Source organism: Hemitrygon akajei, chromosome 28 (assembly GCF_048418815.1).
Source record: "Hemitrygon akajei chromosome 28, sHemAka1.3, whole genome shotgun sequence".
NCBI classification, from domain to species: Eukaryota; Metazoa; Chordata; class Chondrichthyes; order Myliobatiformes; family Dasyatidae; genus Hemitrygon; species Hemitrygon akajei.
The window spans coordinates 3,463,008-3,488,506 of record NC_133151.1 but is presented as its reverse complement, the minus strand read 5'-3'; the positions used below and the strand labels follow the sequence as shown (position 1 = coordinate 3,488,506).

General features: G+C 47.0%; 1 protein-coding gene across 1 annotated transcript in view; it reads left to right on the top strand.

The window, feature by feature from the left end:
* The window catches only part of LOC140717627 (G protein-coupled receptor 137Ba-like), a 103,254-nt gene extending 77,968 nt beyond the window's left edge, over positions 1-25,286 (top strand). The window contains exons 5-9 of the mRNA XM_073031216.1: positions 4,905-5,130; positions 6,727-6,876; positions 11,035-11,163; positions 18,229-18,350; positions 22,554-25,286. Coding sequence (XP_072887317.1) covers positions 4,905-5,130; positions 6,727-6,876; positions 11,035-11,163; positions 18,229-18,350; positions 22,554-22,725 — 799 coding nt within the window. The 3' untranslated portion in view covers positions 22,726-25,286. The remainder of the gene's footprint in view (positions 1-4,904; positions 5,131-6,726; positions 6,877-11,034; positions 11,164-18,228; positions 18,351-22,553) is intronic.
* Positions 25,287-25,499: the final 213 nt, after the last annotated feature.

Genomic DNA, 25,499 nt, shown 5'->3' with positions numbered 1-25,499 from the left:
TTCCTCTCGGTTCTCACTACTGTCAGTCACACAAGTCCTAGGCGGGCACTCAGGAATATTGTCACACTCAGATTTAAAAGGATTCTGTTTCTGTAGCAATTTTTTTTTTGACCAGTCAGCGTTGTTGGCCCTGAGCTGAATGCCTGAGCCTGGGCCATTCTTGGTCTGGCCTCTACCCCAGGGGTGCCCAACCTTTTTTGCAACGCAGACAGGTTTTATATTGGCAATGTTCTTGCGATCGGTGGGGGGAGGGGTGTAAATTATGACCGGAATGTAGGTGATAAGTCAACTAAGTCACTTATAGGTGGCTAATACACTCAATTTTGTTTCTAAAAGGGTTTATCTGACGAATCTAATATTAAACACACAGCCCATATTTTCCTCGTATGAACATATAAAATCATTGCAACACACCAATATCGCTGAATCAGTGGGAGCCCTGGGCTTGTTTCCCTGCAACAAGACGGTCCCATCGAGGGGTGATGGGAGACAGCGATACTCGAAGGGGATTCCTTATGTCCAGTCTATTCCGCACTTTAGTTTTTGTTGCATTCATTGCAGAAAAGCCCGTTTCGCAGAGATAGGATGTTGGAAATGGAAGCAATGTTTTCAGTGCTTTCGTGGCTATCTCAGGATATTCAGCCTTGACTTTGATCCAGAATGCCGGCAGAGATGTTATGTCAAACATACTTCTCAGCCCGCCGTCACTCGCAAGCTCGAGGAGATGATCATCTTCCCGCGCTGGCATGGATGACACGTGCGTAGTGACCTCGCGTGTGTTCAAGTTCCAACAGTGGGCGTGACAGGGAATGAGGAAAGGTGCAGCTGACCCATGTCGTTTCATGTCGCCAAATCATATCGTTTCCTCGCACACGCTTTGCGGCCCGGTGGTTGGGGACCATTGCTCTACCCTGTGACCTGTTGGGCCATGGGTGACCCTACCAGATCACAAAGCCCTGACTCTAGTCCACAGCCCGGTGGTTGGGGACCACTGCTCTACCCTGTGACCTGTTGGGCCATGGGTGACCCTACCAGAGCACAAAGCCCTGACTCCAGTCCACAGCCCGGTGGTTGGGGACCACTGCTCTACCCTGTGACCTGTTGGGCCATGGGTGACCCTACCAGAGCACAAAGCCCTGACTCCAGCCAACACGTAGCGTTCTGCGTCACTGAGGCACGCAAGCCTCCAAATCCCAATGACGAGGTTGTGGTCCTCTTGGAGGTTATTGTCCTCTGACTGTACGTATATACAACCAAACAAAACAAGGTTCCTCCGGACTGCAGTGTGCTCATAAAACACGTAACACACACACAGACACTGCATTGAACAAAATATTACCGCAACTGAGTTAATAAAGTGTAATTCAAAACGTGTGTAGTGCGCACGTCAGGGTATATGCATGTAGGGTGGCAAGGCGGAGATGCGTCTCTACCAGAGGTGTAAGACGCTCCTTCCCTCCGCAAACGTACATGTCACCCTCGGGCAAAGTGTACTTAGCAACACACACACAAACACGCTGGAGGAACTCAGCAGGTCGGGCAGCGTCCGTGGAAACGAGCGGTCAACGTTTCGGGCCGAGACCCTTCGTCAGGATTGAAGAGGGAGGGGGCAGGGGCCCTGTAAAGAAGGTGGGGAGAGGGGGAAGGTGCCAGGTGAAAAACCAATCAGAGGAAAGATCAAGGGGTGGGGGAAGGGGAAGCAGGGAGGGGATAGGCAGGAGAGGTGAAGAAGGAATGGAAGGCGAAAGCACTATGTGGTAGAAGAAGCTGGAATCATGAGGGAGGTGATAGGCAGCTGGAGGAGGAGGCAGAGTGAAACTGGGATGTGGGAAAGGGAGGGGGAGGGATTGACCGGAAATTGGAGAATTCGATGTTCATTCCAAGGGGCTGGAGACTACCCAGAATGGTATATGAGGTGTTGCTCCTCCAACCTGAGTTTGGCCTCATCAAGGCAGTAGAGGAGGCATATCCAAATGGGAATGTGAAGCAGAATTTAAGTGGGTGGCTTCATATTCTCTGCTTCACATTCCCATTGAGATATGTCCATACATGGCCTCCTCTACTGCCTCGATGAGGCCAAACTCAGGTTGGAGGAGCAACTCATATACCGCCTGGGTCGTCCAGCGAATTCTCCAACTTCTGGTAATTCCCTCCCTTCCCCCATCCCAGTTTCACTCTGCCTCCTCCTCCAGCTGCCTATCCCCCTCCTTGCTTCCCCTCCCCCACCCTCAATCTTTCCTCTGATTGGTTTTTCAACCTGGCACCTACCAGCCTTCTCCTTCCCACCCTTCCCCCACCTTCTTTATAGGTCCCCTGCCCCCTCCCTCTTCCTGACCGCTCGTTCCCACGGATGCTGCCCGACCTGCTGAGTTCCTCCAGCCTGTTGTAAGTGTTGCTTTGACCCCAGCATCTGCAGTGTACTCTGTGTGTGCACCTACTTAGCCCCTGATCAGGGTCACCTGAAGCCACGGAGGCAGGTGGTGGATGGTCGTACAAGCAGCCGGTGCACATCACAAGTCCTGGTTATGTGACCAGGCGGACAGTCTCCGAAGAGTATTGATAATAGCTGGGGTGGAGTCACCCGTCTTGTAAAGGCACTGACCAGAAGTCGATGGCAGGCCACTTCTGTAGAAGTATTTGTCAGGAACAATCGTGGTCATGAGAGCAGGCTCGCCTACGTCATATACTGATGCTGAGGATAATGTAGTGTGCAGAACCGGTAAATAGTAAACAGAACTGTGAGCAGCTCGCTGACCTAGTGACAAGATCTCGGTGGTGGCAGGGTATTCAGTAGTCTCACGGCCTGAGGGAAGAAGCTGTTACCCAGTCTGACCTGACGGTAGCTGGTCAGAGAGATTGTGGGATCGACGCTAGAGATCCTCAACACTACTTCGGGCCTTTCGTATACAACACTCCCAATAAAAGCGACAGGTGGGATGGAGGGAGACCCCAGTCATCCTTTCAGCTTAAAAACCTTGTCATTTAAGACCATAAGACATAGGAGCAAAGTAAGGCTATTCAGCCCATCTTTTCTGCTCCCCCATTCCAGCAAGTGATTTATTAGCCCTTCCAACCCCATTCTCCTGCCTTCCTGCCGTAACCTTTGACGCCCCTCCTAATCCAGAACCTATCAACCTCCACCTTAAGTATACTCCACAGCTGTCTATGGCAATGAATTCCACAGATTCTTCACCCTCTGGCTAAAGAAAGTCCCCGTCATCTGTTCTAAAGGGATGTCCTTGTATTCTGATGCTGTGCCCTCTGGTCCCAGACTGGTCATGTCTCGAGCTTGGAAAGCTCCCTTTCAAATAAACTGAGAAAGCTTTTAGGTGTCTCAATTTAAAATATAGCTTAGTTGGTCTTGCCCTCAGAAAGGGTCTGTGCGAAACTGCGCTTTCAGTACAGGTTAGGAACGCTGTCTGGGCCCTTTTCCTACACACGTTCCTACCATTCCCCTCAGCAGAATGAATCAACTTGCACTCATCTTTGGCAGCCTCTCTCTGGATAGATATCTCCTCAAATCCATTATGGACAATCTGGCACATCCTCTCCATGACCTGCTGAATAAGCAGCGGAGCCCCCTCACGAACAGGCTCATTCAGCTCCGCTGTCACAAGGATCGTTACAGAAAATCTTTCCTACCAAACGCAATAAGCATACACAACAGTTCATCTCTGTACGATAGGAGAGCACACATCATACTAAGATAGGTGGTGTTGTGTATAATGAAGTAGGTTTTCAAAGGTTACAGAGAGATTTAGGCCAGTTAGAAGAGTGGGCTGAAAGATGGCAGATGGAGTTTAATGCTGATGAGTGTGAGGAGCTACATTTTGGTAGGAATAATCAAAATAGGACATACATGGTAAATGGTAGGGAGGGCATTGAAGAATGCAGTAGAACAGAGTGATCTAGGAATAATGGTGCATAGTTCCCTGAAGGTGGAATCTCATGTGGATAGGGTGGTGAAGAAAGCTTTTGGTATGCTGGCCTTTATAAATCAGAGCATTGAGTATAGGAGTTGGGATGTAATGTTAAAATTGTACAAGGCATTGGTGAGGCCAAATTTGGAGTATTGTGTACAGTTCTGGTCACCGAATTATAGGAAAGATGTCAACAAAATAGAGAGAGTACAGAGGAGATTTACTAGAATGTTACCTGGGTTTCAGCACCTAAGTTACAGAGATAGGTTGAACAAATTAGGTCTTTATTCTTTGGAGCGTAGAAGGTTGAGGGGGGACTTGATAGAGGTATTTAAAATTATGAGGGGTTAGATAGAGTTGACGTGAATAGGCTTTTTCCATGAAGAATAGGGGAGATTCAAACAAGAGGACATGAGTTGAGAGCTAGGGGGGCAGAAGTTTAGGGGTAGCACGAGGGGGAATTTCTTTACTCAGAGATTGGTAGCTACGTGGAACGAGCTTCCAGTAGAAGTGGTAGAGGCAGGTTCGATTTTGTCATTTAAAGTAAAATTGGGTAGGTGTATGAACAGGAAAGGAATGGAGGGTTATGGGCTGAGTGCAGGTCAGTGGGATTAGGTGAGAGTAAGCGTTCAGCACGGACTAGAAGGGCCGAGATGGCCTGTTTCCGTGCTGTAATTGTTATGTGGTTATATGGTTATCATAGTACAATAGTCTCTGTTTTATTATTTCATACATTATCATTGCACATTGGTAAATTATTATTGTGTCTATTCTGTAGTTTATTGTTAAGTCTGCACGCTGCTAAATGTTGCTGCTGTAATGAAATAATTTCCCACTCGGGATCAATAAAATATTATTAAATGTCACAAGAACTTAGTTTGTGGTCGATTGGTAGCTAACGGCACCGTGATTTAAATATGAACTCTAATGATTGTAGAGTTTCCTTTCCTGTCTTCTAACTTGGGTGAGTGTTTGTGGTTTCAGACTCCCAATACGACTCGCTTTCCTGGCGGCAAGCCTGGTATTTCTGACGGTGAACCTAACTTGTGCCTTGCTCGTGAAGATTCAGCACGAGGAGACCAAAGCCATCGTCCTGGTACGGGTAATCATCAACGACTCCCTCTTTGTAGTCTGCGCCGTCACGCTGGCAACGTGCCTCTACGTCATCGCTAAAACGTCACCTTCAACCAACATCTACCTGGAATCCAAGGTGAGCTGCGCTGTGGAAAGTTCAGACCTCGCAGTGTTTGTTGTTTGCATTCCACGTCCCCGGAAGACGTGCAGGATTCCCTTCGGAAGCGGCTGACCACGAAATGAGGAATGCTGCGTGATTGCTCCTGCAGAAACGAGGCTTCAGGGCAACATCCCGTGCAACATCAATCTTCAAGCCATGTCACTCAAGGACTTGTGCTAATATTATTTTGTGACTATATTTGCTATTGTAACTGTATTGCTGTGTGCACTGTATTTTACACCTTGGCTGCTGGAGGAACACTGTTTCATTTAGCCGATACGTGTGTATGGTTGAATGTCAATTAAATTTGAACTAAATTTGAACTTTGGAAGGACAAACTCCAAGGCAGAGTACAAAGTTAAATGGCAGGATACTTGGTAGTGTGGAGGAGCAGAGGGATCTGGGGGTACGTGTCCACAGATCCCTGAAAGTTGCCTCACAGGTAGATAGGGTAGTTAAGAAAGCTTATGGGGTGTTAGCTTTCATAAGTCGAGGGATAGAGTTTAAGAGACGCGATGTAATGATGCAGCTCTATAAAACTCTAGTTAGGCCACACTTAGAGTACTGTGTCCAGTTCTGGTCGCCTCACTATAGGAAGGATGTGGAAGCATTGGAAAGGGTACAGAGGAGATTTACCAGGATGCTGCCTGGTTTGGAGAGTATGGATTATGATCAGAGGTTAAGGGAGCTAGGGCTTTACTCTCTGGAGAGAAGGAGGATGAGAGGAGACATGATAGAGGTGTACAAGATATTAAGAGGAATAGACAGAGTGGACAGCTAAGGGCACCACTGCTCAGTGCGAGAGGACATGGCTTTAAGGTAAGGGGAGGGAAGTTCAAGGGGGATATTAGAGGAAGGTTTTTTACTCAGAGAGTGGTTGGTGCGTGGAATGCACTGCCTGAGTCAGTGGTGGAGGCAGATACACTGGTGAAGTTTAAGAGACTACTAGACAGGTATATGGAGGAATTTAAGGTGGGGGGGTTATATAGGAGGCAGGGTTTGAGGGTCAGCACAACATTGTGGGCCGAAGGGCCTGTAATGTGCTGTACTACTCTATGTTCTAAACATATAGAGAGTGGGTGGCGGGGTGGAAATCCATCCCTACCAGAGGTGTGAGGTGCTCTTTCCCTCCGCTAGCCTGCAGGTCACCCTGGGGCAAGGTGTAGCCCCCTCGATCAGGGTCACGTGAAGCCGTGGGAGCATGTGGTGGACGGTTGTACGAGCAGCCGGTGCAGATCGCAAGTCCTGGTTACGCGACCACTAGGCAGACAATCCCTGGAAGAGTATTGATAACATCTGGGGGGTGGAGGGGGGGGTCACCCGTCTGGTAAAGACACTGCCCAGTTGAGGGCAACGGCAGACCACTTCTGTGGGAAAAACTCGCCGAGAACAATCGTGGTCATGACCACCCGCGCCATACAGCACAACACACCCTGGAGATGTGGAGAAATAAAGCTGATTAGAGAAAGCTAGGACTCTATTTGAAACAAATAATTTGCATTTTGTAACTGTTCAAATGTTTTTTAAAAAAATAATTGTACTTTGTTTTTCTGCTTTTTTTTTTACTTGCAGGGAACATCAGTGTACCAGACCACAGCTGTAGGGGTATTAGTTATCCTGCTCTATGCAAGCAGAGCCTGTTACAATCTATTTGCCGTCATGCGTTCCCCTGCCACTCACGTGAACACCTTTGATTATGGCTGGTACAACGTTTCTGACCAGGTAACTGCAGGATTTTAGTTTTTAATGTTAATAAGGGGTGGCAGGGTGGAGATGCGTCTCGACCAAAGGAGGCGTAAGGCGCTCCTTCCCTCCGCTAGCCTGCAGCTCACCTCTGGGCGATTTATGCTGAGGCTTTATAAGGCGCTGTTGAGGCCTCAAGGAGTATTGCGGGCAGTTTTGAGCCACGTATCTAAGAGAGGGTTCGGAGGAAGTTTGTGAGAATGGTTCTGGGAATGAAAGGGTTGTCGTATGAGGAGTGTTTGATGGCTGTGGGCCTGTATTTGCTGGAATTTAGAAGAACGAGGGGAAGATCTCTTTGAAACCTGCTGAATGTTGAAAGGCCTCGATAGAGTAAATGTTTCCTATGGTGGGGGAGTCTAGGACCAGAGGGCACAGATGGAGTGGATGTGGAGAGGATGTTTCCTATAGTGGGGCAGTCTAGGACCAGAGGGCACAGATAGAGTGGATGTGGAGAGGATGTTTCCTATGGTGGGGGAGTCTAGGACCAGAGGGCACAGATAGAGTAGATGTGGAGAAGATGTTTCCTATGGTGGGGGAGTCTAGGAGCAGAGGACACAGATAGAGTTGGTGTGGAGAGGATGTTTCCTATAGTGGGGGAGTCTAGGACCAGAGGACACAGATAGAGTGGATATGGAGAGGATGTTTCCTGTTGTAGGGGAGTCTAGGACCAGAGGACACAGATAGAGTGGATATGGAGAGGATGTTTCTTATGGTGGGGGAGTCTAGGACCAGAGGACACAGATAGAGTGGATGTGGAGAGGATGTTTCCTATAGTGGGAGAGTCTAGGACCAGAGGACACAGATAGAGTGGATGTGGAGAGGATGTTTCCTATAATGGGGGAGTCTAGGACCAGAGGACACAGATAGAGTGGATGTGGAGAAGATGTTTCTTGTAGTGGGGGAGTCTAGGACCAGAGGGCACAGATAGAGTGGATGTGGAGAGGATGTTTCCTATAGTGGGGGAGTCTAGGACCAGAGGACACAGATAGAGTGGATGTGGAGAGGATGTTTCCTATAGTGGGGGAGTCTAGGACCAGAGGACACAGATAGAGTGGATGTGGAGAGGATGTTTCCTGTAGTGGGGGAGTCTAGGACCAGAGGACACAGATAGAGTGGATGTGGAGAGGATGTTTCCTGTAGTGGGGGAGTCTGGGACCAGAGGGCACAGATAGAGTGGATGTGGAGAGGATGTTTCCTATAGTGGGGGAGTCTAGGACCAGAGGACACAGATAGAGTGGATATGGAGAGGATGTTTCCTGTTGTAGGGGAGTCTAGGACCAGAGGACACAGATAGAGTGGATATGGAGAGGATGTTTCTTATGGTGGGGGAGTCTAGGACCAGAGGACACAGATAGAGTGGATGTGGAGAGGATGTTTCCTATAGTGGGAGAGTCTAGGACCAGAGGACACAGATAGAGTGGATGTGGAGAAGATGTTTCCTGTAGTGGGGGAGTCTAGGACCAGAGGGCACAGATAGAGTGGATGTGGAGAGGATGTTTCCTATGGTGGGGGAGTCTAGGACCAGAGGGCACAGATAGAGTGGATGTGGAGAGGATGTTTCCTATGGTGGGGGAGTCTAGGACCAGAGGGCACAGATAGAGTAGATGTGGAGAAGATGTTTCCTATGGTGGGGGAGTCTAGGACCAGAGGGCACACCCTCAGAATAGAGGGATGTCCATTTAGAACGGAGATGAGGAGGAATTTCTTTAGCCAGAGTTTGGTGAATCTGTGGAATTCATTGCCACAGCCAGCTTTGAGGGTGGGTCATTGCGTATATTTAAAGCATAGGTTAACAGATTCTTGATTAGTCAGGACGTGAAAGGTTACAGGGAGAAGGCAGGAGAACAGGTTTGAGAGAGGGATGAATCAACCACGATGAAATAGTGGTACAGATATGATGGGCAGAATGGCCTAATTCTACTCCTTTGTCTCGTGGTCTTTCATCAGAACAAGGAAAAGGTAGAAACCAAAGGGGAAGGTGGCGAGAGCGAAGTGGATAACAGTGACAATGGTAGTGATCCCGCTGAGAGAGGCTGGTGAAGGGTTTTTAGGGATCTGTGGAGATGGTATAAAGATACACAGGAACTGTGGGACGCAGAGTATTGCAGTTGCTGGAAACGTCTGTCAGATCAAGTCAGGCTAAGCTGCTTTTGTTAACAATACGAGTTGGCGATGTTTCATCTCAAACCGGAAAGGCAGGTCATCTGAAACATTCCTTGGGTTCAGCATCAAATTCAGCGATTTCAGAGGCCTGACGGCCGAGGCCCTAGGACAACGAGTCCACTGGGTGAATCGAAGGCCCAACGTCTGCGAGTCTGTGAACCCATCGAAGGCCCGTTGGAGGACTGTCCGTGGGAGGGATGAAGGGAGCTTGCTCTTGGTTGTTCTCCGGAACATTATGGGCATGCTATATTGGTGCTGAAATATGTGGGCACTCTTGCGGGCTGTCCTCCAACACATACTTGGGTTAACGCAAACAACATATTTCACTAGAGGTATCAATGTGCTGTGCACATGATAAAAGAAATTGAATCAGAATCAAGGTTAATATCACTGGCATATGTCGTGAAATTTGTTAACTTTAGGGCAGCAGTACAATGAAAGTGAAAGTTAAAGTCTGTCCCAGCAGGTTAACCCGCAGCATTTTGCCAGCACCCATTTTCAGCTGGGTGGACTGGAGCAGTGTGTGGTTAAGTGCCTTGCTCAAGGACACAACACGCTGCCTTGACCGGGGCTCGAACTCACGACCTTCAGATCACTAGTCCAACGCCTTAACCATCTGGCCACACGCCACAGTACAATGAAGTACATGATAAATAAATATAGAGGGGAAAAAAAGCTGAATTACAGTAAGTGTTTATATGTCTATTAAATAGTTAAGTTAAAATAAGACGTGCAAAAGAAAACAAATTTTTTTAAAGGTAGTGTTCATGGGTTCACTGCCCATTCAGAAATCGGATGACAGAGGGGAAGAAGCTGTTCCTGAATTGTTGGGTGTGTGTCTTCAGGCTCCTGTACCTCCTCCCTGATGGTAGCAATGAGAACAAGGCATGTCCTGGGTGGTGGGGGGTCCTTAATGACGGACACAGCCTTTCTGAGGCGTCGCTTCTTGAAGATGTCCTGGATACTACGGAGGTTAGTGCCCATGATGTAGCTGACTCTGCAGCTTACTTCGATCCTGTGCAGTAGCCCCCCCCCCCCCCCCCCCCCCCCACTTTCCAAATACCGGGGTGATGCAGCCAGTCAGAATGCTCTCCACAATACTTTTGTAGAAGTTTTCAGGAGTTTTAGTTTCAGTGAAGTTGAATAGCTGAGTCCAAAAGTGGGACGATGAGGTACTATTCCACGAGCTTGTGTTGGGATCTGTTGGAAACGTTGACAAAGGCCAAAGCTCAGAGTGGAGAATTAAAATGGCAGACTGCTGTTGGTGAGATGGAGAAATTAACTATAAGGTCAAGGACAAAACGTTGGAAGAGAGGGAGGGAGAATGAGAGTCGAGAAGGTTATGGATGTGATTCGGTGAAAGTGGAGGCAGGAGGGGCTGTTGAAACCGAGAGAATGGAGTGCTCTCAAGAAGAAGGATGAGAAGAGCAGAAGTTAAGACAGATCATTACACCTTTGGGCTTGTAATGGATAATGTTCCCCGAAATAGAGATAGATCTTCCCTCAGGCTGAGAGACTAATGAATACCCCGCCACCACCGAGGTCTCGTTACGTGGGCGGCAAGCTGTTTTACTGTGTTGTCTGTGCTATACTCTACATGCATCTTGAATTATATTTTACTTAAGGGAATATTTTGGTTTATGTTTATTGTGGGTAGAATGATGTTTGCTGGTATAGATGACGATAAACTTAAAGGGAAATATAAAAGTGGGATGTGTAGAAACAGACAACGAAGATGAGATGGGCGATGGAATATAGGTCTGGACGATTTGCCTGGGTAGAAATGCTGGCAAAGAGGTGAAGCAATCTGATGTTGGACAGTTCTCACCAAAATCAAACATGCTGCTGAATGAGACTGTGCAGAACTCTGCAGTATAACATTCCTGTGCTGGTGAGTCCCGTTTGTGTGAGAGAGAGAGAGGATGTTTACCTTTTGCCACAAGCAATGTAGCCTCGTGTTCTTGGCTTCCACAGGCTGATCTCGTGTCCAATCTCGGGGACAAAGGCTACCTGGTGTTTGGCTGCATCCTCTTTTTCTGGGAGCTGCTGCCGACGGCCGTGCTGGTCTTGTTCTTCCGCGTCCGAAGACCGACCCAGGACCTGGTAAGTCCCAGGCAGCTTGCATTTCCCTCCTTCGTCGCCGTTCCCTTGTGGGGGTGATGGTTAACCTGCCGGCTGCTGAGTTGGGCAGTCCCAGATTCGCCTCTGCTGGGTGGCCACTAGCCAGTGTAACGCTGAGGCTTTTTAAGGCATTTGGAGTATCGTGAGCAGTTTTGAGCCCCTTAGCTAAGAAAGGATATGCAGCCATTGGAGAGGGTTGAGAGGAGGTTCACGAGACTCCTTCTGGGAAATGAAAGGGTTAATGTATGGGGAGTGTTTGACTCTGGGCCTCAACCTGTTGGAGTTTAGAAGAATGAGGGGGATTCCATTGTAACCTATCGAATATTGAAAGGCCTAGATAAAGCGGGCGTGGAGAGGATGTTTCCCAATTTGGGGGAGTCTAGGGCCGGAAGGCACGGCCTCAGAATGCAAGGATATCCATTTTAAAACAGGTGAGGAGGAATTTCTTTAGCTCGAAGGTGGTGAATCTGTAGAATTCATTGCCACTAACAGCAGTGGAACCAAACCATCGGATGTATTTAAAGCAGAGGTTGATAGGTTCTTGATGAGTCAGGGTGTCAAAGGTTACAGGGAGGAGGCAGGAGAATGGAGAGGGCTAATAAATTGGCGGATATTGAATGGTAGAAGCAGACTTGATGGGCTAAATAGCCTAATTTTCCTATGATGTGTAATATCTATACTCCAGTGGTAGGAATGATATAGATGAGTACTCATCTCTGCCTGCTGACAGACAAAACCCACAGCTGGATGGTACTCAAGCTACCTGCTCCACACTTGCCTTCCTTAAACTAACCCCCATTCATTCCCGAACAACAAAACAACCTGCTGGGGATCTCAGCACGTATAGGAGGGAAAGTAATTCTCGACTCTTCGAGCCCACAGAAGTCTTTCTCTCTCAAATACTAATCCTTTACACTCCCCCTCCCCCCCGGGAGGGTCATGAATTCAATTTATTTCTGTTCACCCGCGCTACTTCAGTGACTGTCACACCTCTTCCTCTCACGAGCCTTCAGAGCTCAGCACCTGACAGTCCGTGTGCCTGTGGCGACGTTTCACAATGGAAGACAGCAGGGTGGCAGGACGACCTATTTCAGCAGATCTGAGCGATTGGAAGTTCACCCACGGGCGCACACCGCTGTCAGCGGCCTGCATGAAGGAGCTTGCAAGCTCACGGGCAGGAAGTGGAGCTCGGTGCCCAGACCCACGGTTTAGCTCGTACAGGTGGCCCCCTTCCCCCCCCCCCCCCGCTTCTCGAACGTTGGCTTTATGACAACTCGCTGTTACGAAAGACTTAACCTGTTTTCGCTAACCAAAGAGGATTTTCGCTTTTACGAAGAAAAGACGCCCGCATTTATATGTGTGTTTACCCCGAGAAAGACTATAGTGACTGTGAAGCCTTGTGCGGGCAGTTGTTTGCGCATGCGTGTACGTGCGTAGGCGTGTACGTGCCGATTTTTTTTCTCCAAATCGATTCTGGCTCGCTGCCTACCCGAGTTTGATAAGTGAAACTACACCGTACATACAATATTTCTACTTTATATAGGGTGTAAATTTATCATATCATTCCTGCTTTTATTATATGTTAGTGTTATTTTAGGTTTTATGTGCTATTTGGTTTGATTTGGTAGGTTATTTTTTGGGTCTGGGAACACTCAAAAATCTTTCCCATATAAATTAATGGTAATTGCTTCTTCACTTTACGACATTTCGGCTTACAAACGGTTTCATAGGAACACGCTACCTTCAAATAGCGGGGGAAACCTGTAATTTGATTTGCGTAATTGGTCGTTATTGGGGATAAAAACAGTGAAATCTAAGTGTATTTGTGACATGGCCAGACAGAAGATGGTACACTTGTTGGGAGAGATAATGATAGCTCTTGGTTGCACAGTAATGTGAAGTGCTGTACATTGACTTGCTGTAGTTTGGTTAGACCGTAAGACATAGGAGTGGGATTAGGATCTGTTCCGCTTTTTTGTCATGCCTGATCTATTTCCCTCTCAACCCCTTTCTCCTGCCTTCTTCCCCAATAACCTTTCACACCCTGACTAATCAAGAACCTATCAAACTCCAGCTTAAATGAGCCAATGATTTGGCCTACACAGCCGTCTGTGGCAACGAATTCCACAGACTGCCACCCTCTGGCTAAAGAAATCCCTCCACATCGCAGTTCTAGATGGCTGTCCCTCTATTCCGAGGCTATGCCCTCTGGTCCGAGACTCCCCCACTATAGGAAACATCCACTCTATCGAGGCCTTTCAGCATGCGATAGCTTTCAATGTGATTCTTCCCCCATTCTTCTAAATTCCAGCAAGTAAAAGCCCAGAGCCATTAATCGCTCCTTGTACGATAACCCTTTTCATTCCCGGAATCATTCTCGTGAACCTCCTGTGAGCTCTTTCCAAGTTCAGCACATACTTTCTTAGATGAGGGGCACAAAACTACTGGCAATATTCTAAGTGAGGCCTCACCAGCGCCGTATAACTCCTCAGCATTATATCCTTGCTCTTGTCGTCTAGTCCCGTCAAAACGAATGCCAACACTGCACTTGCCCTTCCTCTCAACCAACTCAACTTGCAAGTTAACCTTCAGGGAATTCTGCAGTGGTTCCCCGTTGCTCGGAAGAACATTCTAGAATCTTCCGAGATGGGTTCATCCCGGGCGCAAAGTTCAAAGTGGATTGTGTTTGCACAGTTTGTTGCCTTTTGTTCATTGTTCGTCAGTCTTCTGTGTGTAGTTTTTTTTAATTAATTCTGTAGGATTTATAATCATATAACAATCACAGCACGGAAACAGGCCATCTCGGCCCTCCTAGTCCGTGCCGAACTCTTAATCTCACCTAGTCCCACCTACCCGCACTCAGCCCATAACCCTCCACTCCCTTCCTGTCCATATACCTATCCAATTTTACCTTAAATGACACAACTGAACTGGCCTCTACTACTTCTACAGGAAGCTCATTCCACACAGCTATCACTCTCTGAGTAAAGAAATACCCCCTCGTGTTTCCCTTAAACTTTTGCCCCCTAACTCTCAAATCATGTCCTCTCATTTGAATCTCCCCTACTCTCAATGGAAACAGCCTATTCACGTCAACTCTATCTATCCCTCTCAAAATTTTAAATACCTCGATCAAATCCCCCCTCAACCTTCTACGCTCCAATGAATAGAGACCTAACTTGTTCAACCTTTCTCTGTAACTTAAGTGCTGAAACCCAGGTAACATCCTAGTAAATCGTCTCTGCACTCTCTCTAATTTATTGATATCTTTCCTATAATTCGGTGACCAGAACTGTACACAATATTCCAAATTTGGCCTTACCAATGCCTTGTACAATTTTAACAATTTTAACAATGCCTTGTACAATTTCTTTGTTCTACTGCGAATGCCTGCAAGGAAATGATTAACAAGGTAGTACGTGATGACATATACAAAGTTCAAAGTAAATTTATTATCAGGGTACATAAATATCAGCATGAATAACCCTGAGATTCATTTCCCTGCGGGCACACTCAATAAACGCAATAACCGTAATAGAATCAATGGTAGGCCACACCATCAGGGCGGACAACCAGTGTGCAAATGACAATAAACTGTGCAGATACAGAAATAAATGAGAAAAGCAGGCAATAATAAGCGATAAGTATCGAGAACATGGGGTGAAGAGTCCCTGAAAGGGAGTCCGTCGGTTGTGGGAACAATCCAGTGTTGGGGCGAGTGAAGGCAGTAGTCATAAACACAAGATTCTTCAGATGCTGGAAAACTTGAGTAACAAATCACAAAGTGCTGGAGGATCTCAGCAGCCCACGTAGTGACTTTGGAGAGGAATGAGGGTGGAAAGCCTCGGCCGGAAACCTTGACTGTTTATCCCTCTCCTTAGATGGCAGACGGTGTTCAACCCAGAGAAGTGTGAGGTGGTACACTTTGGAAGGACGAACTCCAAGGCAGAGTACAAAGTTAAATGGCAGGATACTTGGCAGTGTGGAGGAGCAGTGGGATCTGGGGGTACGTGTCCACAGATCCCTGAAAGTTGCCTCACAGGGAGATAGGGTAGTTAAGAAAGCTTATGGGGTGTTAGCTTTCATAAGTCCCGGGATAGAGTTTAAGGGTCGTGAGGTAACGATGCAGCTCTATAAAACTCTGGTTAGGCCACACTTGGAGTACTGTGTCCAGTTCTGGTCACCTCACTATAGGAAGGATGTGGAAGCATTGGAAAGGGTACAGAAGAGATTTACCAGGATTTACCAGAGTATGGATTATGATCAGAGATTAAGGGAGCTAGGGCTTTACTCTCTGTAGAGAAGGAGGATGAGAGGAGACATGATAGAGGTATACAAGATATTAAGAGGAATAGACAGAGCGGACAGCCAGCGCCTCTTCCCCAGGGCACCACTGCTCAGTACAAGAGGACATGGCTTTAATGTAAGGGGAGGGAAGTTCAAGGGGGATATTAGAGGAAGGTTTTTTACTCAGAGAGTGGTTGGTGCATGGAATGCACTGCCTGAGTCAGTGGTGGAGGCAGATATGCTAGTGAAGTTTAAGAGACTACTAGACAGATATCTGGAGGAATTTAAGGTGGGGGGTTTATATGTGAGACAGGGTTGGAGGGTCGGCACAACATTGTGTGCTGTACTATTCTATGTTCTATGTTCAGCAGGTCAGGCAGTGCCTATGGGGAGGAATGAGGATGAAGAGTCTCGGCCGGAAATGTTGACTGCTTATTGCTCTCCACAGCAGGTCAAGCAGAGTCTATGGGGAGGAATAAGCAGTCAATGTTTCCAGCCGATACTCTTCCCCCTTGTCCCTCTGCCTAACCTGCTGAGGTCCTTCAGCATGTAGTGTTTGCTGCACAGGAAAACTGTCTCTTGCTGTTGTTGACATATGCTGCTTAGATCCATTACATCCAGTTGAACAGGTTCACATCAATGGGCAGGGAATTTTACTAATGAACATGCACCAGTATTGTGTTTGCAGCTTACGTGGACATCAAGGTTAGGCAGGAGTGCCAAGAGCAATGTAGTCCTGACCGTCTCCCAAGATTGGCCCAGGGCAAGGTTCCTTTCACCAGCAGTGTACACAGTGCCAGAGTAATGCTCAGCATTGCCAAAAATACAGTATGGTGTGCAAGATGAATAAAAGCCAGAGGAGCAGAATTAGGCCATTTGGCCCATAGAATCTCTTCTGGCATTTCATCACGGCTGATCCATTTCCCCCTCAACCCCAATCTCCTGCCTTCTCCCCATATCCCTTCATGCCCTGACTAATCAAGAACCTATCAATCTCTGCCTTAAATACACCCAATGACTTGGCTTCCACTGCCGCCTGCGGCAACGAATTCCATTAACTCGCCACCATCTGGCTAAAGAAATTCCTCCTCATCTCCGTTCTAAGTGGACATCTCTCTATTCTGAGGCTGCGACCTCCGCTCTGAGAATAGTAAGCAGTTATAGGGATATTAATGAAGAAGTTCAAATGGACTTTTAATTTGAAGGGTGGTATGTGTTGTATGGTGAACAAACTCACCGGAGAGGCACTGAAGCTAGTGGATTCCAAAGTGTTTTATTCAACAAAATGAGACACTGTTGGAGGAGGAGGTCTGTTTGGCACAATAATGTAATTTTATATGCTAAAGATCAAAGGACATTTCTACAGTTACAATGTACGGGAGTTGAGTATAGGAGCAAAGAGGTCCTTCTGCAGTTGTACAGGGCCCTGGTGAGACCACACCTGGAGTATTGTGTTCAGTTTTGGTCTCCAGATCTGAGGAAGGACATTTTTGCTATTGAGGGAGTGCGGCGTAGGTTCACGAGGCTGATTCCCGGGATGGCGGGACTGTCATATGTTGAAAGATTGGAGCGACTGGGCTTGTATACACTGGAATTTAGAAGGATGAGAGGGGATCTAATTGAAACATATAAGATTATTAAGGGATTGGACACGCTAGAGGCATGTTCCTCTACGTGTTCCCGATGTTTGGGGAGTCCAAAACCAGAGGCCACAGTTTAAGAATAAGGGGTAGGCCATTTAGAACTTTTTCACCCAGAGAGTTGTGGATCTATAGAATACTCTGCCTCAGAAGGCAGTGGAGGCCAATTCTCTGGATGCTTTCAAGAAATAGATAGAGCTCTTAAAGATAGTGGAGTCAAGGGATACGGGGAGAAAGCAGGAATGGGGTACTGATTGTGGATGATCAGCCATGATCACATTGAATGGCGGTGCTGGTTCGAAGGGCCAAATGGTCTACTCCCACACCTATTGTCTATTGTATAATGTATATACAGTGCTTCCTGTGAATTGCATAAAAATTTTCACAATTCCTTGTTCGCACCCACACTCCAGACACCCAAAATGAATGTTAATCAGCATGCACGAGGAAATCTACAGATGCTGGAAATTCAAACAACAACACACACAAAATGCTGGTGGAACACAGCAGGCCAGGCAACATCTATAGGGAGAAGCGCTGTCGACGTTTCGGGCCGAGACCCTTCATCAGGACTAACCGATATCTTTCCTTTCGGTTAGTCCTGACAAAGGGTCTTGGCCCGAAACGTCGACAGCGCTTCTCCCTATAGATGCTGCCTGGCCTGCTGTGTTCCACCAGCATTTTGTGTGTGTTGTTGTTAATCAGCATGGTCTGGTTTTCAGTTAACTGGTGTCCACAGCTCCAGGAAGCTATTGTCCAGGACCGCATTATAAATTTAATCTACAATCCACATTCAAGTCTAAAGATTAGTTGTTGGAGTTAATATTTGCTATGTACCAGAATACACCCTAACTTTGTGTATGCATGGATCAGGAACAATGGAGAAGTAGGGTTAAACATTTTTGCTGGACCACGTTAGGCAACTCAGAGATAAAAACATGCACACTCGAAAGCCTGCACAAACACAGTGCGCAGAGGAGGCCTAATTGATTGCCAGATCAATTGCCCGAATATGGCGAAGTGTGCTTGCCATATTCAATTGATTCCCGATTCGATTGATGCGATGCAGCTTGGAGGGTGTGACGTTTCTGCACGTGACTGCTTTGTTTCTTCCCTCTAGGCTGGCTCCGGAATAATAAGCGGTCGGAGCGTTGCACCCTGCTCATATTTCTTTGACAATCCCCGTCAGTTTGAAGGCGATGATGCTGTCTGGGCCCCAGGGTCACAGAGCGAACAGGGCAGGTACGATCCAGATTTTCTTTTTCTAAACCCCCCCCCCTTCCCCCAGCTCCCTTTCAGTTGAATATTCCATAAGTCTTCCCCCTTCTCAATTACTTACCATGCCTTTGAACAGAGCAACCCAAAAGAAGCTGCCTGTCAGGTTCGTCCGAAGTTGGTACAAGTACAGAGTGTGATTGTCATCTGACCCGGTCGGAGCTGAACCTTTGTCAAAGTATTTTGGTGTCCATTAGAGTATCTTCAGATTTCTGAATGGACATTGAACCTCTGAACACTACCTACTTTTTTTCCCTCTTATTGTGCTATTTAATTTGACTTTTATACACTTACTGTAATTTGCAGCCTTTTCCTGTTTGTATTGCATTGTACTGCTGCAGTAAAAGCAACAAATTTCACAACATATGCCTGTGATGTTAAAACTGATTCTGACCTTACCAAGGATAGCCAGAGGCTTTTATCCAGGGCTAAAATGGCTAACGTGAGTGGGCATAGTTTTAAGGTGCTTGGAAATAGGTACTGAGGGGATGTGGGGGGTAAGTTTCTCACACAGAGAGTGGTGGGTGCGTGGAATGTACTGCTGGCGACGGTGGTGGAGGCGGATACAACAGGGTCTTTTAATAGACTCTTAGACAGGTACATGGAGCTTAGGAAAATAGAGGGCTATGAAATTCAAAGCAATTTCTACAGTAGGTTAGTTACATGTTCCAGCACAATGTTGTGGGCCAAAGGGCCTGTCACGTGCTGTAGATTTCTATGATCTACGTTCAAGTTATCTCCCTCCTTTGTTTTATTTTTGAGTCGTAGAGTATTACAGCATAGAAACAGGCACTTCGACCCTATCTATACCATCGCACTTGCCTATTTTAATACCAAGTACATTTATTATCGAGGTGTGTATAGACTATACAACCCTGAGATTTGTCTTCCCGCAGACAGCCACAAAACCATGGAACACATTTTTTAAAAAATCATTAACCGTGCCCCATTCGCAAAACAAAAGCCAAATCGCACAAAAGGCAAAAAAAAATAAGGAGTGGGGGGGGGGGGAGAAGAAAAAACACAATATAAAAACACAAAACTGCAAGGGTCCAGCCATTATAACGTGAATTCGAGAGTCCAATTCACAAACCGCATTGGCCAAAACTTGCCCGGTCCTTGCCAAAAATACAGCCCTTTAACCTTTTAAAAGAAAAAATAGTTGGTAAAAGAAAAAGGGTGTAAAAGAAAAAATAGTTATCCGTGGCTAAGTAAAGAAATAAAGCAAAGTATACGACTAAAAAGAAAGTTATATAAGGTAGCTAAATCTAGTGGGAAGATTGAAGATCGAGAAGCTTTTAAAGATCAGCAGCAAATAACAAAAAGATTGATTAAGAAGGGGAAGATAGATTATGAAAGTAAATTGGCGAAAAACATAAAAGCAGATAGTAAGAGTTTTTATAGTTACATAAAAAGAAAAAGGGTGGCTAAAGTAAATGTTGGTCCCCTAGAAGATGAGACAGGGAAATTAATGGTAGGGGACATGGAGATGACGGAAACGCTGAACAAATATTTTGTATCAGTTTTTACAGTAGAGGACACTCAAAATATCCCAACACTGGATAAACAGGGGGCTCTAGGGGGGAGAGAAGCTAACTACGATTCAAATCACCAAGGAAATGGTACTTGATAAATTAATGGGACTGAAGGTGGATAAATCCCCTGGATCGGATGGCTTGCATCCTAGGGTCTTAAGGGAAGTGGTGGTCGGGATTGTGGATGCATTAGTGATAATTTTTCAAAACTCGCTGGACTCGGCAATGGTCCCAGCAGATTGGAAAAATGCTAATGTAACTCCTTTATTTAAAAAGGGCAATAGACAGAAGGCTGGGAATTATAGGCCAGTTAGCCTAACATCTGTGGTTGGCAAAATGTTGGAATCGATAATTAAGGGAACAGTAACAGGGCATTTGGATAAACATAGCTTAATAGGACAAAGTCAGCATGGCTTTACAAAAGGGAAGTCATGTTTGACAAATTTGTTGGAGTTCTTTGAGGACATAACATATAGGGTAGATAAAGGGGAACCAGTGGATGTGGTGTATTTGGACTTCCAAAAGGCATTTGACAAGGTGCCACACCAAAGATTATTACTTAAAGTAATAATTGGGGATAATATTCTGGCATGAGTGGAGGATTGGCTTTCTAACAGAAAACAGAGAGTTGGGATAAAGGGTTTATTCTCAGACTGGCAGTTGGTGACTAGTGGTGTTCCGCAGGGGTCGGTGTTGGGACCCCAACTCTTTACAATCTATATTAATGATTTGGAGAAAGGGACTAAGTGCAACGTATCGAAGTTTGCTGATGACTCAAAGATGGGAGGGAGTGTAATGAGTGCGGAGGACATTGAAACCCTGCAGGGGGACATAGATAGGCTGAGTGATTGGGCAAACATTTGGCAGATGAAATATAATACTGACAAGTGTGAGGTCTTGCACTTTGGCAGGAAAAATAATAGAGCAAGTTATTATCTAAATGGAGAGAAACTGGAAAGTGCTTCTGTGCAAAGGGATCTGGGGTTCCTGGTGCAGGAAACACAAAAAGTTAGTATGCAAGTGCAGCAGGTGGTCAAGAAGGCCAATGGAGTGCTGGCTTTTATTGCTAGGGGGATGGAGTATAAGAACAGGGAGGTCTTACTGCAGTTGTACCGGGTATTGGTGAGACCACACCTGGAGTACTGCGTGCAGTTCTGGTGTCCATATTTAAGAAAGGACATACTGGCTCTCGAGGCAGTGCAGAGAAAGTTCACTAGGTTAATTCCGGGGATGGGTGGGTTGATGTATGATGAGAGGTTGAGTAGATTGGGACTCTACTCATTGGAGTTCCGAAGAATGAGAGGCGATCTTATTGAAACATATAAGATTGTGAAGGGGCTTGATCAGGTGGATGCGGGGAGAATGTTCCCAATGATGGGTGAAACTAGGACTAGGGGGCATAATTTTAAAATAAGGGGATGCCGTTCCAGGACTGAGATGCGGAGAAATTTCTTCACTCAGAGGGTAGTGAGGCTGTGGAATTTACTGCCCCAGAGAGCTGTGGAAGCTACTACACTCAATAAATTCAAAACGGAGATAGACATTTTCCTGGATAAAAATGGCATTAGGGGATACGGTGAGCGAGCAGGTAAGTGGACATGAGGCTAGGTTTAGATCAGCCATGTGATCTCCTGGACCAGTTTTCGATAGCCTGGATGGGTCGGAGAGGGATTTTCCAGATTTTTTCTCCTCAATTGGCAACTCGTTTTTTTTCCCCCGGGTGATCACATGGGTTTGGGCAGGATGAATAATAAAATAAAATGGGCGGCATGGTGCCCTGTTGGTTGGCACTGTTGCCTTGTGGGATTCGGTGAAAACTAGAGTTCAGATTGGATCAGCCGTGATCTTGTTGAATGGCGGAGCAGGCTTGAGGGGCCGATTGGCCTACTCCTGCTCCTATCTCTTATGTTCTTATGTTTCCCACCCACCTGGCTTCACCTGTCATCTTCTAGTTATCCTCCTTCCCCTCCCCCCACCTTTTTATTGTGGTGTATTTTCCCCCCCTTTCCTTTCCAGTCCTGAAGAAGGGTCTCGGCCCAATCGTCAACTGTGTGTTCACCTCAAACAGGTGAGTAAGTTTGGTGTGGGCCCCCAAATCCTAAGGACTTTCCACATCCTGACTGGCTGCATCACTGCCTGGTACGGGAACTGTACTTCCCTCAATCACAGGACTCTGCAGAGAGTGGTGCGTAAAAAGGGCCCGAAGGATCATTAGGGACCCGAGTCACCCCAACCACAAACTGTTCCAGTTGCTACCATCCAGGAAACGGTAGCGCAGCATAAAAGCCAGGACCAACAGGCTCTGGGACAGCTTCTTCCACCGGGCCATCAGACTGATTAATTCATGCTGACACAACTGTATTTCTATGTTATATTGACTATCCTGTTGTACATAATATTTATTATAAATTACTATAAATTGCACATTTAGACGGAGACGTAACATAAAGATTTTTACTCCTCATGTATATGAAGGATGTAAGTAATAAAGTCAATTCAATTCATTTCTGTGGACGCTGCCTGACCTGCTGAGTTCCTCCAGCATTTTGTGCGTGTGTTGCTTTGAAATGCCCGAGTGTCTGCTGCACATGGTAGGTGCCAGCTGCCTCACGCCCTTTTCCCTTTCCGTTCCCAGCTTATCCAGCAGCCTCCAGCGCAACGGCTGGTACGGGACGGACCAGCACCACAGCGAGCCGACCTGGTACGAGGGCGGAACCCAAGGCACCACCGCACCTCTGCTCTTCACCAGGGACCATATCCAGGGCACCAACTACTACCACACGTTCTACTCCACCCCGCAGACGTAGGACCTCGCAGCATTCCACGTGAACCCTCCGATTCGACGCGAGGCCTCTTTTTATTTATTACTGTCGTAGACTAATCATCTTTTTGCGTTCGCAGCTGGGACTGCTGTCTGATGCTAAGCGTGGCAGCCAAGCGTGTTATTTCACCGGGCTTTTACTGGCCGCCGAAGAAGAGAGGGGACCATGTGGCACACGGCACCGTGACGCGGATGCTTCTGAGCACGCAGTCTCAGCTGTGACTGAATAGCTGCCGTCAGTTGCCAAAGCCGGGGGGTGCAACGGAGGACCAGCAGCTTGACCATTTCCTCCCGCGCCCCCATCGAGTCTGTTTGATTTGCTTCTTCCTCCAATGTTGAAGGCACTGGGCTGTACATGAAGTAAAAAAAAAAGCTCGGAAGTCCCAGCAGGTCAGGCAGCATCTGTGGAAAGATGAACACTCGAACCTCAGAGGAAACACCATCCTCGCAATTGGGGAAACGTTATTATTCTCCTCCTCTTCCCACAGGTGTGCCTGACCGTCTGAGTTTTCCATCATTTTATAGTTTTATTCCAGCATCTAGCTGTTGTTATTTCTCAAAATGAGGAGGTTGAGTTGCACTGGGTATGAAAACAGCTATTGTTAGCTTTAGTAGGAGCCGCCTATCTGGCTTGTAATGGACTGGAAAGTCTACTTCCCCTCGTCCCGTTTCCTCCCCTACCGCTGCATCTAATTTCACCTTCCACAAAGTTTGCAGTTGTTCTCACCGGAGTGCTGGAGTCCACCTGGGTGTTGGTCATGGTCCTGTGGGTTTTATCTGCTGAGCAGTCATGTGACAACGCGGTGGGTTAGCGGGCCACGTGGCGAAACTCCGATACTGCAGATATGGTAAAGTGAAAGCAGAGAAAAGTTAGAAGTGCCAAGATGTGCCGGGTGGTTTCTGTGTAAAGGTGGGTCAGGCAGTTAATGGTGCCCGTTGACTTCCCATCTGAGCTGCACCATTCGGTGCCGAGCCACTTAACCAGTGCATTTCAGGAGCCAAAACACCACGAACGACCAAAATAAAAGCAGTTTTCTGAACTGCGAGGGCACTAGGTTACAGAGAGCTCAAAGTTAAAGTCTGGGGTAGGAGCGGTGAGGGAGCTAGACGACCCTGGGGGAGATGGGCGCTTTGCTTCTGCTTGCTTGATTGGCGCCACGTCTTCCTGCAAGGTCCGAAGGACGCAGTGGGTGAGGTCTGATGTCCACGCAACCGCGGTGGCAGTGAAACGTGAGCCTGGTGTAAAGTGGGTGTCGACGCCGCTGGTTGTGTGGATTCGATTGTCCTGCACTTGCCTACTCCACCCCCACCTCCTCGCGCGCGCACACCCCACATCAGTCAGACTCACCAGATCGTGGAAGACACCAGACATTAGGTTCCTGTTTTTGTCTCACTAGGACGGGGCGGGGTCGCCAACAGCGAGAGCAAAGTTCCTTTTTACAGTACTAGCTGAGATTATGTCAACTCTGTACTGGATAGGAATAAACCTGGAGCCTTTGCTGTCGCTGTGGCACCTTCTCCCCATTACAGAAGGACTACCACGTTAAAGCCATGAAGCAAGATTGGATTGGGGTGGGGGGGGGGTGAATAGGAGCTGACGGCCCAAAAGATGACCTGACATAGAATTGAAGTAGGTTTTCGCGTGGAAAAAATCTCTTCATGTAGTCCAACACTGCAAGCCTTTTCAAGTGGAGGCACTGCATACTGAGCCTCCCAAATCTTTACAGATATACTGTATTTTCTAAGTCATGCCCAGCGTTAGGACCAATATCTGAAGACTTATTTGCTGTTTTTCACTCCATATAATGACATTTGCACTTGCTGCTCTCACAGAGATTTGACATGAAAGAGGTTGTGTTTGAATGGAGCAGCTGATCCTGCTATTTATCCTAAATGTTTACTTTCTATAGAATATCTTGTTCCTGTCGCCGCCTGACTAGGCAGCTGAGTTTCTCCAGAAGTGAAATGTGGATTATGACGATACGAATGTGCTGTACGAAGCTCACGTTCGCCCCCCACCCCCTCCCCACCCGACTGTGACCGTCAGACAAGACATGCGTGCGTGGCTAGCGATTGAGACTGAGGAACTGAACTATTGAAAGTCCCGCCTGCTGCCGGTCTGGCTGACATGAGATGGCGTGGGACGGGTTAGGCATCGCGCATGGGGCGTTCGCAATTTTAAAATGCCTGCACTTTTTTTGCCGTCTCGGGTTTCTCAGCACTCCCAGAGACCTGTCTTGAGCTCCTCATAATGAGGGGCTAACTTTTTTTTTTAACCTTTATGTAACTTTCCCTCGTAGCCCCTTGATGAGTTTCTTCGTTGGGGTGCCGGCAGTAGCTGAGACGGCCTACAGTGATGTGGCTTACTTGCCCCAGTGGCAATGTGAGTCGGAATAAAGCACTGAGTTTAATGCCCCCTTTCATGTTCTATCCAAGTGTGTATAATATATACGGATTCTTTTGATAACCTGTTCAAGCAGTTTAAAATTGATACTGGTTGCTGAATTATAACTCATGGAAGGTATTTTAATAAAAATTTTTTGCCAATTCCTGGGAAAGGGGTGTCATTCCACAAATGAATTCAGATCACTGCAAACATCTGGCCTCGGTTTAGTTTTCTTGCTTTTCCCCGAGTGTGTCGATCCACTTCCAGAGGCGTTTAGATATACCATAAAGCTTGCCAAGCCAGACGGTGAAGTCTCTATTGTTTGACCCCTGTCTTTGGGAGCCCACGAGAGTTTGGATCTCCTAGGTGACAGG